This window comes from Pangasianodon hypophthalmus, chromosome 1, assembly GCF_027358585.1.
Source record: "Pangasianodon hypophthalmus isolate fPanHyp1 chromosome 1, fPanHyp1.pri, whole genome shotgun sequence".
Taxonomy (NCBI): domain Eukaryota; kingdom Metazoa; phylum Chordata; class Actinopteri; order Siluriformes; family Pangasiidae; genus Pangasianodon; species Pangasianodon hypophthalmus.
Window position 1 is genome coordinate 34,905,767 of NC_069710.1, and position 19,643 is coordinate 34,925,409.

Here is a 19,643-nt window from a genome sequence, read left to right on the forward strand (position 1 = left end):
ACACACACCGAAGCGTACACACACACACACCGAAGCGTACACACACACACACACCGAAGCGTACACACACACACACACCGAAGCGTACACACACACACACACCGAAGCGTACACACACACACACCGAAGCGTACACACACACACACACACCGAAGCGTACACACACACACACACACACACACACCGAAGCGTACACACACACACACACACCGAAGCGTACACACACACACACACACACACACACCGAAGCGTACACACACACACACACACCGAAGCGTACACACACACACACACACCGAAGCGTACACACACACACACCGAAGCGTACACACACACACACCGAAGCGTACACACACACACACACACCGAAGCGTACACACACACACACCGAAGCGTACACACACACACACACACCGAAGCGTACACACACACACCGAAGCGTACACACACACACCGAAGCGTACACACACACACCGAAGCGTACACACACACACACACCGAAGCGTACACACACACACACACCGAAGCGTACACACACACACACACACCGAAGCGTACACACACACACACCGAAGCGTACACACACACACACACACACCGAAGCGTACACACACACACACACACACACCGAAGCGTACACACACACACACACACCGAAGCGTACACACACACACACCGAAGCGTACACACACACACACACACACCGAAGCGTACACACACACACACCGAAGCGTACACACACACACACCGAAGCGTACACACACACACCGAAGCGTACACACACACACACCGAAGCGTACACACACACACACACACCGAAGCATACACACACAAACACACCCAAGCGTACACACACAAACACACACCGAAGCGTACACACACACACACACACACACCGAAGCGTACACACACACACACACACACACACACACACCGAAGCGCATACACACACCCCCATACTGAAGAGCGTGCATGCACACACACACACACTGAAGCATACACACTTACAAACGTGCACACATGAAAGCAAACACATCCAGCCCTTTTTTAATAATAAAATAATTTAGATTGTGTGTCTACTGTTCTGTTTTATATCTAATATCCCTCACACACCACACACACACACACACTCCACACACACACCACACACACACCACACACACACCACACACACACCACACACACACCACACACACACCACACACACACCACACACACACATCAGTTTAACAGAATAAAGTGTTTCGATGTTTAAAATCCGTCACACTTCACTGGAGTGGAAACACACAGCGCAGTGTGTGTGTGTGTGTGTGTGTTTATCCGAGTGCTGTGTGTGTGTGTGTGTGTGTGTGTGTTTAATAAGTTTAAGCTCAGTTGTACTGAAACTATCCCTGAAGCATTAACTTTAATCAAAGTGAAGTGTGTTTCAGCCACTTTAAAGCCCAGAGTGCACTTTAAAAACAGTAAACACTATAAAACTAAGTAAATAAACAAACAAACAAATAAATAAACAAACACACACACACAAACACACACACACACACACACACAGGTGCAGAATTCTAGCGTGACACAATGATCCTTTAGTAATGCTTTAGTCTGTTTATTATTATACATTATTAAGACTATTAAAGTATAAAAATAAAACTTTAATAAAGTAAACATTGAAAGTAAACAGTTATTGTGAAATTAGCATTTAGTGTGTCAACGTTACACACTTTAATCTGTTTATTATTTACAAAAAAAAAAAAAAGACTTCAGGTTTATTTGAAGGTCAAAACTCGGATATTATAGTTTCATTAGTAATGAATCAAAACTTTATAAAAACAAAAGTTAAAACAAACTAGCGTTAGCATTAGCGTTAGCATTAGCCTTGAGGCTAACCAGCGTAAAAGTTCTCACACACACACACACACACACACTCATTACAGAGTTTAATCAGAGATTTAAAAAACTCACCTTTACACAGTGAGGAATTTCACATCAGCCTCGGGTCTCACACACACACACACACACACACACACACACACAGCACTGTCCCTACTGTAATCAGGCTACTATGCTACACACACACACACACACACACACACACACACACTTACACACTCTCACTCTTACTCTCACTCTTACTCACACACACACACACACACACACACACACACACACTCCGCTGAACCCGACATCACACACTCCTTTGTGTTCCTCTTCTGCTCTTCTTTACTCAATGACTGAACATTATGGGAATTTTCCCCGCGTCACTTCCGCATCCTGCGTCACTTCCTCCAGCCTCGACTGAACCGTGGTGTGTCGTGTTTTATAAAATAGCTTATTAAATAATTATATTCAATTATACAAGAAAATCTACTCTAATCAACCAGAATGCAACTTTAGACATAAATTATAAATTATAATTTTATTTAAAAAAATATATTTGTAATGTTTTTGTACTGCCATGTTGTTAGAAAGAAAATTATATTTATTTATTTAATATATGATTCTGATAAATAAATAAATAAATAAATAAATAAATAAATAAATCTTATTTTTCTGTGTATGTACTCTGTGTGTTATCTTTCTCTTATTTGTAACCTCTGTCTAAGACAGAAATGTGTTGTTTGGGAACGAGTCAGCTCTTTAAATGAGTCGGCTCTTTAAATGAGTCGATTCTTTGAACGTGTCGGCTCTTTGAACGTGTCAGCTCCCGAAACGAGTCGGCTCTTTAAATGAGTCGGCACTTTGAACGTGTCAGCTCCCTAAACGAGTCGGTTCTTTAATTGCAGGAGCTCTTTGAACGTGTCAGCTCCTTAAAGTAGTCGACTCTTTAACTGAATCGGCTCTTTGAACGTGTCAGCTCCCTAAACGAGTCGGTTCTTTGAATTATTTAACTAATTGAATGAGACGGGTATTTGAACAAGTTGGCTTTTTGAATGTTTTGATTCTTTAATCAAGTCGGCTCTTTGAATGAACCTGATTGAGTCAGTTCTTTGATGGAGTTGGCTCTTTAAATAAGTGAGCGCTTTAATTTTGTTTAAATAGTAATTTTCATATTTTCATAAGACACTTATGAAAGAAAAAATCAAGGACCCAGATACCTTCCCCGGAATAGGGGAACCGGGGCCCCACCCTGGAGCCAGGCCTTGGAGGGAGCTTGTCAGCGAGCACCTGGTAGTTGGGACGTTACCCAAACAAACCTTACCCAGACCTTACCTGGTATGTTGGAGTTCACCACAGTGAAAGTGAGGGTTTCCTCCCTTCAGCTTCGTCTCGGAGGACAGACTCTAACTGTTGTTTGTGCGTATGTACCGAACATGAGTTCAGAGTATTTGGCCTTGTTGGAGTACTTGGGTGGGGTGCTGGAAGGTGCCCCCACAGGAGACTTCATAGTTTTACTGGGGGGACTTTAACGGTCACATGGGTAATGACAGTGAAACCTGGAGGGGAGTGACTGGGTGGAACAGCTCGCCAGATCTGAACCAGTGATGTTCTGTTATTGGATTTCTGTGCTAATCACGGTTTATCCATAACGAATACCATGTGCGAACATTGGGGTGTTCATAAGTATACTTGGTGTCAGAGCACCCTAGGCCACAGCTCGATGATCAAGTTCAATTCAAATTTATTTGTATAGCGCTTTTAACAATGGACATTGTCACAAAGCAGCTTTACAGAAATAAAGCTGGATTCACAAAAATATATTGTAAATATGTGAATTTATCCCTAATGAGCGAGCCAGTGGCGACGGTGGCAAGGAAAAACTCCCCGAGATGATATGAGGAAGAAACCTTGAGAGGAACCAGGCTCAAAAGGGAACCCATCCTCATCTGGGTGCAACGGATAGTGCGATTATAAATAAATCCCTTCTATTATTGTGTACTATATGGACAAATAGTGCAATTGTGCAACCAATAAATTCATCACAGTTTTTGCGAGAAGTCCGGCTGGTTAAAATCTATCCACTGTCCACTGATGGAGTCCTGAGTACGAAGCTGCTCGTGGCAACTGCAGCCCCAAAGCCAAGTATGTGATTGTATCATCAGACTTGCGACAGTATGTTCTGGACACTTAGGTGAAGAGAAGAGCTGAGCTGTCAACTGATCACCACCTCGTGGTTAGTTGGATAAGATGGTAGGGGAAGATGTGCAGACAGACCTGGTAAGCCCAAGCATGTAGTGAGGGTTTTCTGGGAGTGTTTGGCGGAGCCCCCTGTATAAGAGTATAGGAGGAGTTTGGTGAGGCCGTGGAAAATTCATTTTCATTAGGCCTCGAAGAGTTTCTGGCAAGCCGTCAGGCGATTCAGGAGGGGGAAGCAGGACTTTGCCCACGCTGTTTACAGCGGGGATGGAGAACTGTTGACCTCAACTGGGGACATAGTCAGACGGTGGAAGGAGTACTTCGAGGACCTCCTGAATCTCACTGACATGCCTTCCACTGAAGAGGGGTTGAGGTCACTGAGGCAGTTAAACACCTCCTTAGTGGCAGGGCTTCTGGAGTGGATGAGATTTGCCCTGAGTTCCTGAAGGCTCTTGATGTTATTGAGATGTCTTGTCTGACACACCTTTTCAACATTGCTTGGAGGTCAGGGAGAGTACCTTGGGTTTGGCAGACTGGGTGGTGGTCCCTATGTTTAAGAAGGGTGACTGGAGAGTGTGTTCCAAATTTAGGGGGATCACACTCCTTAGCCTCCCTGGGAAGGTCTATGCCAGGGTACTGGAGAGGAGGGTCTGAACATTAGTCAAACCTCGTATTCAGGAGGAGCAATGTGGATTCCATCCTGGCTGTGGAACAGTGGACCAGCTCTTCACCCTTGAAAGGATCATGGAAGACTCATGTGAGTTTGCCCAACCAGTCTACATGTGTTTTATGGACTTGGAAAAGGTATATGACTGTGTCCTTTATGGGATCCTGTGAAGGTTGCTTGACATGGGGTACCAGACCTGTTATTACAGGCCATTGAGAGTCTGTCCATGTACACTTTAATACGCCATATTTTTGTATACTCCACAAAGCTTTAAATCTTTATACTCTACATTTATAGTAAGAATATCTTCTGATATATATCTACTTTGTTTGCAGGAGGAGTTAATTCTCAAAATAAGTTATTATATCGTGTTATAGCTGAACTAAAAACATATAAATTGATCCTGCGTATATGTGACGCAGTTAGGGGCGGTGTAAAGGCACCGAGGCTGCGCAATAGCAGCGCATACTTGACGAACCCGAATACAGCGGGCCAACATTTATGGCGTCATCAGTTCGCGACAGTGGAATAAAACTGACACAAGAGGTAACAGCGGTTCTCTGTTTTGTTAATTGTTATTGTTATTATTGTAATTGTTTATCTGTAACTGTAAATAAATAAATAAATAAATCTTTTAATAAAATAAATACAATTTCTGACAGTTTTATGCATGTCAGAATTGTTTTGTTTTCCTATTAAATCACTATAGGTTGCACCTCTTTCTATTTGTTTGTTTGTTTGTTTGATTGATTGTTGTCATCTTTTTTTGGTTCATGTTGCATTTAAATAAAAAAAGGTGGTTTAAAAAAAACACCATAAATTTATTTAACCAATTTGATCCGAAAATACAATAAAGCAAGCAAACCTCTTCCTGGTGTTTAAAATACTACTATATAAAATAATTCTGAATACTGAAAAAAATGAGAATTGATCATTTTCTTATCCCATACTAAATGATAATTTTATGTAAATGTAAATATCAGCATTGCAGGACAGATTAAACTAAATCACTGCAATGTAAAACATAGCACAGATATTCTAGTTACAAGTAAATACAGTTAATTTTATTGATTATATATATATATTTTTCCAGTTTATTGTTTGTAAGTCAGTGTTTTATTTTTCAAAAAAGCATACATGAGAAAAGGATTATCCAACAAATTAGTACTTCCTCCCAACCCCATCTATCCCATCGCACATCAGGATCACACAGCAGGGAAGAAAAATATTTAATTAATAGCCCAAAAGATCTTTAACTGTAGATACTGAGTTCTTCCACATAGACACGGTATCATGTTTGGCATGATCGACCCGTGCCGATGACAGTTCCAGATACAGTAACTCAAGTAAAGAATGCATCCCATAATAATTATTATGAACTAATAATTTCTTTGTGACAGTCATGAGCGCTAACCAAAGTTTACGCTCTTTTCCACTTAGAGGAAGTTGAGAATTATCCTTCAGCAATAAAAGAGCAGGATCTTTAGGAAAACGTATGACATCATACAGAACATCGAGATTACCACCACCACCACCACATTACAGTGATGTTCAAATGTGCAGTATTTTATAATTCTATATAATTTTATTTCTTTTATTTCTAGGGTGTATATATAGTTATAGCTTTAACTTCTCTTTCTTCCTATCATTAGTTTTTAATACCTGCAGTTTAACTGTCTGTGAGCTGCTTTGATAAGTGAATTTCCCCACTGTGGGATCAGTAAAGTTTATCTTATCTTATCTTATCTTATCTTAGCACCCTATCCCAACATTTTTGCACATCTGGAAATGCCCAAAGCATGTGCATCCATGTACCCAGGTTCCCTGGCCCACATAAATCACAGGAAGGGTGGGGTGATGAGCCCATGAGGTGTCGTACTCGTGTGGTTAAATATGCTCTGTGGTTTCCAGTTTAGTCTAATATCCCATGGCATGATGTCATTTTTATCTTTGTTTAGAGATAACAGTGGGCTATACAGAGTCAGAAACCTCATTGTAAGGTCTGTTTCAGACACTGAACACATCCACAAAGCCGACTGAGGACATTAACACACTGTGGGACGAGGATTTAGTGTACCATGCTAAACTGGAGGCCATAAGATCTCATTACTTATCAGCTACATCAGCCACATAAAAGCTTCAGTGCAATATTAAGGGAAAAAAGAAACATGTTCTGCTGAGATTATTGGGTGACGGAGGACATCGTGTTCTTCTCATTCCAGAGTAGATTTCAGGAACAACATCATACACAGGAACGAAGAGGGACACCAAGAAGAGTTCATTAGTAACTCAGCTGCTTTGTGTGTGTGTGTGTGTGTGTGTGTGTGTGTGTGTGTGTGTGGTTCTCTGTCTCCCCTCTGTAGTGGCTGATGGTGATGGCGTTGAGGCGTTTGGAGGTTCTGGCTCTGTATCGTCGGGTTCTCAGGATCGCTCGCAGCTGGCAGGCTCAGTCAGCACTCGCACACGATACAGAGACAGAGAGGAAGTACATCACACAGGAGGCACGCTCGCTGTTCAGACAGAACCAACACGTACGTAACACACACACACACACACACACACACAGAGTCAGGTCTGAAGTTGACTCACTAAATGAGTCAGCTCTTTGATCGAGTCAGCACTTTGAACGAGTCAGCACTTTGATCAAGTTGCAAATTGATCGAGTCAGCTTTTTGATCGAGTTGCAATTAGAGTCAGCTCTTTGATCGAGTTGCAAATAGATCGAGTCAGCTCTTTGATCAAGTTACAATTAGAGTCAGCTCTTTGATCGAGTTGCAATTAGATAGAGTCTGCACTTTGATTGAGTTGCAATTAGAGTCAGCTCTTTGATCAAGTTGCAATTAGAGTCAGCCCTTTGATCAAGTTACAATTAGATCGAGTCAGCTCTTTGATCAAGTTGCAATTAGTTCGAGTCAGCTGTTTGATCGAGTCAGCACTTTGATAAAGTTAGAGTTAGATTGAGTCAGCTATTTGATCAAGTTGCAGTTAGAGTCAGCTCTTTGATCAAGTTACAATTAGATCGATTCAGCTGTTTGATCGAGTCAGCACTTTGATAAAGTTACAGTTAGATTGAGTCAGCTCTTTGATCAAGTTGCAATTAGAGTCGGCTTCAGATCAGATCAGATCTTCTCCATAGTTTAAAAAAAATGGAAACGAGCCGTTTAGGAGCCGAAAGAGTCGACTCTTCCTGGTGAGATGAGCCAAATGATTTGACTCAGTGAGTGAAAAGAGCCAGAATTTATTTGAACACATGAAGTCTCATAAATCTCAGTGCACGTAGTGGACACCAGGTCTGTGTCTCAGACTGCGTGTTATTAAACTATGCTGATGATTCTGTGGTACGTAGATGTTTCTGGTGGAAACACTAATTTACTGAGATGGTGGAGCAGAACAGAACAACCTGCTCGCTTACAGGCCAATAAAAACCCTCCTCATTAGTGTCCAGACTTTTAATAATTAAAACCACACTGCCCTCTGGTGGATCCACACGGAACAGGCTCGGGGCTGTCGAGTACTAAAAGTGCTCCAGGGTCCATTTTTTAATTATTAGTGAACAAACTACTGCACTAATATTGCACAATATTGCACAAATAAATAATAATAATAATAATAATAATAATAATAATAATAATACACATGGAAGCTCAAAGTGCTCTACAAATGTAGTAAAAATGAAACTACAAAAAGTAATGTAATAGAATTAATGTAAATATTTTGTCAGTTTCAGTCAGAGATTAAACTGAGTTTAACAATGTAATGTAAATCTGTGTGTGTGTGTGTCTGTGTGTGTGTGTGTGTGTGTGTGTTTCAGCTGACAGACCCAGAGTTAATCAGTAGGTGTGTAGCGGAGTGTGAGGCTCGAATAGAGCTCGGTGAGTGACACACACACACACACACACACACACAAACACAAACACACACACACTGCTGTCTTTATTAATACTACTTTACTACACCTAAGTACCTTTTAAGGATTTATACTTAATTTATAAAGGATTTATACTATATTTATAGTAAAATTAATTGTGAAAGTGAAAATTAACACTCACCCTTTTACTGAATTACTTTCCAGCTACTCGTTACGGATCTCAAAAATTATTTTTCTTTTATTTTGCCTGGCTATCGATTCTGTCAATCACATTTCTGTGTATTTTATTTTCACTTCTTAGCTCTATATACACCACAGCGCTGTAGTGTTGATTAGTTTTCTATAACAGCAGCTCTGACAGTAGTGCAGGTTTATATTAAAGCGCTCGTTCTAATACGTTATCGTTTCTATAGCAACAGCTCATTCACAGGGACGTGAACAGCCGGCGCTCCACTGATAATAAATGGAATAAAAAAGGTTTTAATGGTTGATATGGTGAAGTGTTCTCAAAGTAAGGAGATGTTTATGTAACATTTATGGAAGGAGTCTCCAGTGTCAGAGGTAAAGCTATAACTTTAAGTTTTCCGACATCTTCAGGACAGAGGAGTTTACGCTTCTTTGCGGTTTCTCTGTAACACGACAAGCTTATTAACTAACTTATTTCATGAACTTTGAACGATAAATGGATAAAAAGTAGGATGTGTCATTCTTTAAAATTAAAATAATAAAAAATTATAATCGTTAGCAATTTGCTGTGGAATAAGTGGAATAAAACACTTGTGGGGACGTGCTGTTATAGGAAAATAATCAACTTCCACCATGTCACTCTGTGTTTCATTACAACAGAAAAAAACACACAGTGTTTATTAGCAGAACTAATCATAGCTGAGTAATTAGTTTCACTTGCTTTTTAAAGTTATGAAGTCGTATAACAGTAACGTGGTTAAATTGGATTTAATTTCATATAAATTAAATGGTCTAAAAACGTATGAATGCTAACCATTAGCACCATCCCTAACCTTAACCTTCATATTTCTTCTACTAACATAAATTAACCTTTTAATTTTTACTTTTAAACACTTAAATACTTTTAGGAGTGAACAATTTTTAAAGTTCTGTGTGTTTATGTGTTTATGAAAGGACTGCATTACAGAAATCCGTATCCCAGACCTGTAAGTTAATCTCTAATATTCAACAACAACAACAACATCAACAACAACAACAACAATAATAATAATAATAATAATAATTTCCCTCTCTGTAGTTGTATCTTCCTCCGATGGGTTTGGCCACTCAGAAAGGCAGAAAGCTTCGAGCACAGCAGCGACTCAGGAAACAAGCCAAGCCTGTGTACTTACAGTCCCACGATGAGACATAACACACACACACACACACACACACACACACAGTCTGTAAATTGCCTGTGTATATACTGCCAGGTTGAATAAAATAGTGTTTGAGTGTTTAAACGAAATATGACACTTCTGAATGTATATCTATAATTGCAGAACTGAAGATTATATTAGCCTGAAATTTTTTCTTTGAAAAAAAGTCAGCCATTTTGTTCATGTGCAGAAGAAATAATGTCTCATGTGCTGTGCAGCAGGTTCTTCATCTGGTTTCATCTCTACTCTGCTTCATGAAGGATCCTATGCACTAAATATTCCAATAATGCAGCTCAGCCATTACAGCTCACTAACTCTTAATTTATGGATTTGTTTTGGGGATCACTTTCTTACAAGTCATTATTATGAAAGGCTGAGTTTTTTTCCGCTGTAATAAAGTAACGTGTATACAACACTTGTGACGTACTGTATATCTGACAATGCTCCCTTCTTTTCCCTCCTCAGCAGCACACACACACACACACTAGCTGCAGCCTACTGTACACACCACCAAACCTACCGGTGATACTATCATCAGTCGTCGATAGTTAGAGGGCATGACAGGACAATACTGCATATTGTATAGAAATATTGTAACCATAAAATATTAACTACAATATGTGTACTCAGATTTGATAATATTTAATCCTCAATGTTGTAGATGTATGGAACCGGTATAGTGCACAAGGTGACACGGAGGCCTGAAAGTGATCTTTGTGACCTTACATAGGCAGCGGTATCCTGCTATGTGGGAGAGCAGGAACAAGCTGTAAGTTTAATTGAGTAAAGCTGCCTTAAACAACAACATAAGCATGTATGGAAATGTTGGGTCTTTTTTTTTTTTATGAAAAACAGGATGTGGAAGTTTTTTTTCCATGTAATGCCCTTCTGAAGAGTTGGGTAACTTTTCTCTTGGCTTGCTTCTTGAAAGAATAAAGTCTATTGGCCTCAACACCTCTGATCTCCAGAGTGACTTACAATTATCTCTTTTATTACAACTGAGCAGTTGAGGGTTAAGGGCCTTGCTCAAGGGCCCAGTGGTGGCAGCTTGGTGATGCTAGGATTTGAACTTTCAACCTTTTGAGCAGAAGTCCAATGTCTTAACCACTGAGCTACCACTTCTCAGCTGCAAGGATGGAGACACTGGTCAGAACTGAGCGATGGATGAATCCGGTCAAATACAGAGAGGTTCTTAAAGAGAACCTGCTCCAGAGTGCATATGATATCAGACAGGGGCAAAGATTCATCTTTCAGCTAAGACAACACTCGAGTGACTTCAGGACAAGTCTCTAAATGTCCTTGAGTGGCCAAAGCTCAGACTTGAACCCCACAGATCAAGAAATCTGTGGAGTGACCTGAAGATGGCAGTTTGCAGATGCGCCACGTCCAATCTGATTGAGCGCAAGAGGAAGAATGGAAGAATTTGCCCAAATCCAGGTGTGTAAAGCTTACAGAGACTTAACCATGAAGAACCAAAGCTGTAATTACTGCTAAAGGTGCTTCTAAAAAGTACTGAATAAAGGCTCTGAATATTTATCCAAATCAGAGATTTCAGTTTTTGATTTCGTAAAATTTGTTTTTGCTTTATCATTATTAGTTATTGTATGTAAATTAATGGTCAAAAAAGTAAACTTAATCCATTTTAAATTAAATCTATAACACAAAGTATATATTGTGTGTTTACAAAACTGTTTAATGCCACATTATACATTAATGTTTAATGTTTTGCTGATAAAGATAAATAGGAGAGAATTCATTAATGTTCAGCTTAATTATTTCAGCTACATTATAGCAAATTACTCGTATGTAAACTCACATGTAGGTCTACTTACTTTATCTCAAATAGTTAATATTTACAATCACATACATAATTTCCTGACATTTTACACAATCAAATTAACCAGATTAAAACATTATAAAAGCAAAATCATGACTTCATCATTATCTCTAATGAGAAAAGAAGACATCACAGCTGTTCTTCAAAACATTGTACTGTAAGAGTTTATCCTCAGAACAGATCAGAATAAAATGGCTCATTTATGTTCTACATTTACATTTAAAGATTTATATAATAATAGTTACATTTATATTTAACTTTTATATTTACTATTTACATTGAAATTTAAAACTATACTTCAGCTGACTCTCATAGGACTTGGTAACGTCATCCATTATTCACTTTTCTATTAAGATCAATTTCATTTCATCACATTTACAGTAACTTCACTGAATCACTCAGCAGTACAGCGCTTTATAAAATCAGAGAGCCATCCAAGCATTTCCAGAATAGCTGGATAGCCATAGGAACTGGCAGCATCCCTGCTACACACATCCTTCCACCTTTTCTCTTGACAGGCATTTTCAATGGATGTTCAGTCAGAATGCAGAGCAAATATGCATGAAATCTGCTATGCGTAGCTCAAAGCATTTGCCCAAAGAGGAAATAATACATCAGCACTTAAATCACATTAAATAACAAATCATTTAAAGTACAGAATTACCTTGATACCCCTAAAACACACATAAAACCTGTATGTGTGTATGTATGTTCGTGTGTACACTCAGTAACTCACTGTAGTGTCTCCAGTTTACAGTGTGGATCCTTCAGTAGATCAGAGAGCAGCTTCACTCCTGATTCTCCTGGTTTATTGTAGTTCAGATTCAGTTCTCTCAGGTGTGATGAGGTGTTTGACTTCAGAGCTGAAACCAGAGCAGCACAACCTTCACCTGTAATACTGCAGCGTTCCAGCCTGTAGAGAGATCAACATTTATAGATCAACACACACACACACACACACACACACACACACACACACACAATGCTTCACAGCCCATGAAGTGTGTGTATGAAAGCCAGAAGTAAATCCAGATTGTTACACGTTTATTCCACTGTTTGTTATTTTTGAATCTGGAAAACTATAGCAGTTATTGCTGCTCTGTTAAAATTGTGCTCCAGGACAGACAACATTTTATTAATCTAAAACAGCCATATGACACAAATGCAGGATCCACAGTGTGAAAGTGATGATCTGACCTCAGTGTCTCCAGTGTACAGTGTGGATTCTCCAGTCCAGCAGAGAGCAGCTTCACTCCTGAATCCTGCAGGTTATTGTAACTCAGGTCCAGTTCTCTCAGACTGGAGGAGTTTGAGCTGAGACAGAGCTCTACAGCTTTCCTCTGTGAGATTACACTCACACAGCCTGGGAGAGAAATGATGAACAACACTGTTTAAATTGTGGCAGTTCATATTAGACCACATTTCTACATTTTCCCAATAAAGGTAACAGAGAGATGGTAATAATACATTCTGAATCAGCAGGTATCTTTATTTATAGAAAATCTTGGTCACACTATACCATAAACCTTTCAGTTTTCCCTTAACTTACAGAAGCCTGAGAGTTCTTTGATTATTATTATTAAACAGGACCCAAAGAAAGAATAGTCTCAAATTATTTATTTCACATATAATTCTAGATTTCTTTGTCTCCAAATACTCACTATTTATACAAAAGAAGACTTCTTAAACTATGAGTATTAAGACGCTAGTCTTGGCATCACTGTCATCCCAAATTTACACACAGTCCTTTACTGATTAATTTCACTGTGTTTAGCCTCAGAGTAGAATCGTTGTGTAATGAAAACAAACGCAACAGCTGTAATATTCACTGAAAACATTTATGAGAAAAAGGAATGCCAGTTACCGTACATTTCCTTCAAATTCTACCAGCAAAAGCTAATAAACACCTCAAGCAGATGTAAAACTCTTTCAGTGAGACACTAAAGATTTTGCTGAATTTTATGTCAATTTCCATTCAGCTTTTCCAGCTAAATAAAACAAACATACTTGGCTAGTAACACTGCTTTGTGTTTGTGCTGCTGTGTAGGCCACAACATTTGTGATAGACCTTATTAAAATGCCAGTGATCCTGACCCCTTCTGCTCCTCCTCGCTGCCTGACCCATCCTGATGCCCTACTTCTGGTTGGAGTTCTCATCGGTTGAGTTCGCTCGCTGCTGCTGGGGGTGGCCCCATATGGACTGCCTGAAGAACTGTTTGGATTGCTGGGGATGGGGCCACCTGGGGGCTGTGGAGATGGCTTGGGGATCACATATAGGGAGCTGTACTGTAATGGCTTGGGACTGCGATTGCTGTAGTGGCTTTGGGGCTGCAGTTGCCACGAGCAGCTTCGTACTCAGGACTCCATCAGTGGACAGTGGATAGATTTTAACCAGCCGGACCTCTTGCAAATACTGTGATGAATTTATTGGTTGCACAATTGCACTATTTGTCCATATAGTACACAATAGAAGGGATTTATTTATAATTGCACTATCCGTTGCACCCAGATGAGGATGGGTTCCCTTTTGAGCCTGGTTCCTCTCAAGGTTTCTTCCTCATATCATCTCGGGGAGTTTTTCCTTGCCACCGTCGCCACTGGCTTGCTCATTAGGGATAAATTCACAGTGATAAATTTAAATATTTACAATATATTTTTGTGAATCCATTTATTTCTGTAAAGCTGCTTTGTGACAATGTCCATTGTTAAAAGCGCTATACAAATAAAATTGAATTGAATTGAATTGAATTGAATTAAAATAAGATCTATGTAAGCAGAAGCGAAAGCATTATTCATTTCTTAAAATAACTCCTAGTTTGAATTTTAACAAACCTCTTGGGCATTCAGCATTTTTCTAGGATGTGCCAGTGCATGAATTAATCTAACAACATCCACAGTGCACTTGTATGGGGCAGACATGCAAACATTTTAATTTATTTTGTAGCTTAGCCAGATGTATCCCAAGATCAAATATCCCAACATTAGCATAATAAAAGTGACATTACACTGATACAGTGTCTGAAGGAAATTATTTTATTACAATCCTGACAATTCAAACACGAAAATGCACTTTTATTTAGTATTTAATACTATGTTCTATTGGATTTATATCACATCTGTCTAGCTTATGTTTCAGGGGGTTTGGGTTGGGGGTAGATGTTTATCCACAGTGTGAAAGTGATGATCTGACCTCAGTGTCTCCAGTGTACAGTGTGGATTCTCCAGTCCAGCAGAGAGCAGCTTCACTCCTGAATCCTGCAGTTTATAATTCTTACTCAGGTCCAGTTGTCCAGTTCTCTCAGACTGGAGGAGTTTGAGCTGAGAACTGAGGACAGAGCTCTACAGCTTTCCTCTGTGAGATCACACTGATACAACCTACAAGAGAAATGAAGATGCACCAAAGCACTGACATCTGACTGTGTGTGTGTGAGTGTGTGTGTGTGGACAATTTAATGTGTGGCAATTCATATGAGACCATATTTCTAGAGTTCCCTGATAAAAGATAACACAGAAGTTACAAAGGGGAAATTATCAAAGGAAGCACAAGGCAGGGGTGCACAGGAAATCAGTGAAACAACCAAGAAAAACATTCAAACTATGAGAGAGGTTTCCCTCTGGTGATCTGGAGGGGAATTGTTCATGGTGGACATGACAATTGTAGACAATATTTACACTTTAAAACATGGTAGAAAGAACAGGAAGCAGTGTTGGGAATATTGCAAGGATTATAAGACAAAGAGGAATAAAGAGTTGTATAAACTTCCTTGAAACCTTTATTAATATCAATAGATGAGGTAAGATGTAATCCCAATTTGTTCTTGATTTTATGAATTGTCCAGTCATTTTCTAATTTATGTAGCTGCCTGGCAAGTAATTTATGTGGTTTCTCCCCAAACCCAAAATACTTTTGTTTTGTATAAAGAAAAGACCTACATGTTTTAGCTGAGATGATTTTCTTATATTCCATCTGCACTCGATTTACTGACTGTTCTTTTGTACCTCCTGTGTCTGTGTTGCATTCATTTTCAAGTTTTATGTTTATTGTCATGTGCATAAAGAGTGCTTTAAGCATCTATGTACAATGAAATTCTTGTGCTACAGTTACACACTCCTACCCAGACACAGTGCAAAAATGATAAATGAACTCTTACGTAGTACAAAAAGTAGCAAACTCTAAACATTTAACACAGACAAAAGACCATGCAAAATTATTAATGTGCTCTAAACAAGAAAAATAATAATATACTGTAAACATTGTAGATATTGCACATACAGTACAAGGACAGTCAGAGTCTGATATCAGTATATCCATCAGTCAGAGTTCAGTGTAAATCTAAGTGTAAATGATAAAGTGCAGTGCATGGAAGATGGAGTGGGTTGTGCTTGTGGTGATGTTATTGGTTAGTGTTCAACAGTCTGATGGCTTGCAAGAAGAAGCTGGCTTTCAACCTGCTGGTGTGGGATCTGATGCTGCAATACCGTCTGCCTGATGGTAGCAGTGAGAGCAGTCCATGGCTCAGGGGGCTGGAGTCTCTAATGATCCTCTGTGCTTTCCTCATACACTTCCTGGTGTAGATGTCCTGGAGGGAAGTAAGTTCACCTCTGACGATGTGCTGGGCTGTCCACACCACTTTCTGCAGAGCTTTGGGGTTGAGGGCGGTGCTGTTCCCATACCAGGCAGTGATGCAGCCAGTCAGGATGCTCTCCACAGTACAGATGTAGAATGATTTGAGGATGTTGGGGCTCATACCGAACAGCTGTCTGAGGAAGAAGAGCTGCTGGTGAGCTTTCTTCACCACTGCCTCAGTGTGTTTGGACCATGTGATGTCCTCAGTGACATGAACACAGTGCAACTTGAAGCTGTTGACCTGCTCCACTGGCATCCCTTTGATGGCGATGGGAATGTGTTCCCTGTCCTCTCTCCCAACGTCCACTACAAGCTCCTTGGTCTTTTTGATGTTGAGTGAGAGGTTGTTTTCCTGGCACCAGTGTGTCAAAGTGTGCACCTCTTCTCTGTAGGCTGTCTCATCATTGTCATTGTCATTGTCAACCTACCACTGTTGTGTCATCCGCAAACTTGACAATGACATTGGAGCTGTGTATGGCCATAAAGTCGTAGTTGTATAAGGAGTACTGGAGAGGGCTGAGAACACAGCCCTGTGGGGCTCCAATGTTGAGGTTAGCAGGGAGGAGTTGGTGCTGCCAATTCTGACCACCTGGCATCTCCCTGACAGGAAGTCCAGGATCTAGCTGCACAGGGAGTTGTTCATGCCCAGAGTCCAGAGTTTCAAGTCAAGCTTGGAGGTCAAAATGGTATTGAATGCTGAGCTGTAGTCCACAAACAGTATTCTCACATATTTGCTCTTTTTGTCCAGGTGGAAGACAGCAGTGTGTAGGGTGAAGGCAATAGCACCATCAGTGGAGGGTTACGATAAGCAAACTGCAGTGGGTCGAGCGAGGCAGGCAGCACAGAGCAGATGTAGTCTCTGATGAGCCTCTCAAAGCATTTGCTGACAGTGGGGGTCAAAGCAACTGGTTGCCAGGCATGCAAGCAGGTTACCATAGATTTCTTTGGTACGGGCACAATGGTGGACATTTTAAAACATGTGGGGACAACAGACAGGTAGATGGAGAAGTTGAAAATGTCTGTATAGACACCAGCTAATTGGCCCATGCATGCTTTGAGGGCGCGGCCAGGGATGCCATCTGGAACTGTGGCCTTGAGGATATTCACCCGTCGGAATGATTGTTTGGTCCGACCAGCACTGGATCGTTCTGAGGGCAGATGCTTCCTGTTTAAGCTTCTGCCTGTAAGTGGGCAGGAGCAGGATGGAAGAATGATTTGTGATTTGCTGAAAGGTGGGTGGGGGAGGGATTTGTAGGCATCCCGGAAGGGAGAGTAGCAATGGTCCAAAACCCAGTCTGCTTGTGTATTGCGTGAAAAGTGTTGAACATATTTTGAAGTTTTAATGCAGTTTTACTATATATGTAGAAATAATAAACTTTATCATTTGTCTGTTTCTTGTAATTTTTTTTTTTTTTTTTTTTTACAAATTTTGTGATCTGCATCCAGTTTGATGGCACATATAATGTTTTCTTGCACTCATCTGCAGGGCACACCACAGGATACGAAGCACTAGGCTCATCTGCAGGCATTTACAGAGTTAGTAAGTCCTAAGCCCACAACCCAACACATACAAAATAAAATGCATACAGTACTACATTACATTTATGTAGTAACTCTGGATAGCCTTTCTGTTTCAGCATGAGCAGGAATAGTCTCTCGCCGCAGTACCTGAGCGAACTTTTGGTCTTTTATGATCCGCCATGCCTAATTTGATCAGAAGGTGCAGGCTATTTGTTGGTACCTTGAATAGTGAAGGCTACAGCAGGAGGTAGAGCTTTCTCTTACAAAGCCCCACAGTTATGGAACAGCCTTCCACTTAGTGTTCAGGGCTCAGACACAGTCTCAGTGTTTAAGACCCAGCTGAAAATATATTTGTTTAGTCAAGCCTTTTGTGAATAGATTTTTCTTAGGTAAAGGAGCAGATCTGGAGGGTTCACAGGCATAGAGTGTTGTGGTGATTTTTCTCAGATGTCCTGTTCACATATCAAATTCCTCTTGGTAAATTTTTTTTTCATACTTGTTTAGTTTAATCAATCTATAAAACTGTCTCCCAGAACTACATTGAGGTGTCCAGGGATGAAGTCCTTGCAACTGTAGTGTTCTTCCTATCAGGATCACTGATACATTTGTTCCTGCTTCAGCAGGTCATTGGCAGTAAGACAGGCATTTTCCTCAGATGTCTTGTTCACATATCATTCCTGTTGGTAATTTTTGTCATTTATTTTTATTTATTTTATACTCGAGTAGGTTTGGTGCTGTAGCATGAGCTTTAAACTTACATATGTGTGGAAGCGGGGGCATGGTCGAGCACCCATTTGTGAATCGAGGACGGAGTGGGAGAAGCGTAGTGGTAGGGAATACACACCTGTGGGGAATTTTAGTAATGAGCATTCTGTGTTGCAGTGAGCTGGGGCAAGGATAAAAGGGAGAGAGAGGAGCGCCTCGAGAGAGAGAGAGAACTATCTAGCACAGAGCCGCGTGGGTGTGTGCGTATGTGTGTGGAAGTAAAACACACCACTGAAAGTGGAAGTAAAATTTGAGAATAAAAAGTCTCCGAGTTGTTACAAGCCTGCTTCCTCATTTCCACCCGAACCCGTGAGGTTTGGTACACTGGTGCCAAAACCCAGGATCTTGAGGAAGACACCATTATGGAGTCCTCACTGTCTGACATCATCTCATCCCTCGCCAGCCATCACCAGACCCAGCATCAGGCACTCCTCCAGCTGCGCCGAGACCAGGAGCAGCAAATCAAGGAAGTGCTCAACGCCCAGGCAGCGGATCGACAGGTGCTCCAGGGCCTCGTCCAGCAGGCTGGTACCTCAGCTGTGGATCCGGTGGCTGCCATAGCCATGCCCCACTTCGCCCTCACCAGGATGATCTGGAAGCATTTCTGGAGCCGTGTAAGCGCTCTGCAGTGGCATGGGTCTGGCCCGAGAGTCAGTGGGAGGCCCGAATGTTGCTGCTCCTGACGGGTGAAGCCCAACTCACTGCCCAGCAGCTGCTGGTCGCCAACATGCTGGACTACCAGGAACCTGAAAAAGGTGGTTTTGCAACGGGTTGGATGCACCCCAGAACAGCACCATAAGCACTTCTGTATGCTGACCTTCCGCAAGCTCGGCTGCCTTTTTGTGTTTGCCCAGAAGCTCCGGAATATCTGTCAGAGGAGGGTGCTGGCTGAGGGATGCGTT

The 19,643-nt window shown here is 40.8% G+C and overlaps 2 protein-coding genes across 3 annotated transcripts in view; one reads left to right on the forward strand and one right to left on the reverse strand.

Moving 5' to 3' along the window:
- Positions 1–2,298, reverse strand: part of dcun1d3 (defective in cullin neddylation 1 domain containing 3) — an 18,780-nt gene extending 16,482 nt beyond the window's left edge. Inside the window, exon 1 of the mRNA XM_053235635.1 lies at positions 1,960–2,298. The gene's annotated coding sequence lies outside the window, so the exon portion shown is untranslated. The remainder of the gene's footprint in view (positions 1–1,959) is intronic.
- A 2,124-nt stretch (positions 2,299–4,422) lies between these two features.
- Positions 4,423–10,943, forward strand: lyrm1 (LYR motif containing 1). 2 transcript variants are annotated; one of them, XM_034305491.2, is made up of 5 exons: positions 4,423–4,828; positions 7,102–7,269; positions 8,550–8,610; positions 9,747–9,778; positions 9,871–10,943. In XM_034305491.2, the coding sequence occupies exons 2-5, from the start codon at positions 7,108–7,110 to the stop codon at positions 9,982–9,984; spliced, it is 369 nt and encodes a 122-aa protein (XP_034161382.2). In that variant the 5' UTR covers positions 4,423–4,828; positions 7,102–7,107; the 3' UTR covers positions 9,985–10,943. The 2 variants fall into 2 exon arrangements, with proteins under 2 accessions (XP_034161382.2, XP_026766784.3); XM_026910983.3 differs by lacking the exon at positions 4,423–4,828 and adding an exon at positions 5,137–5,284.
- The last annotated feature ends 8,700 nt before the right edge of the window (positions 10,944–19,643 follow it).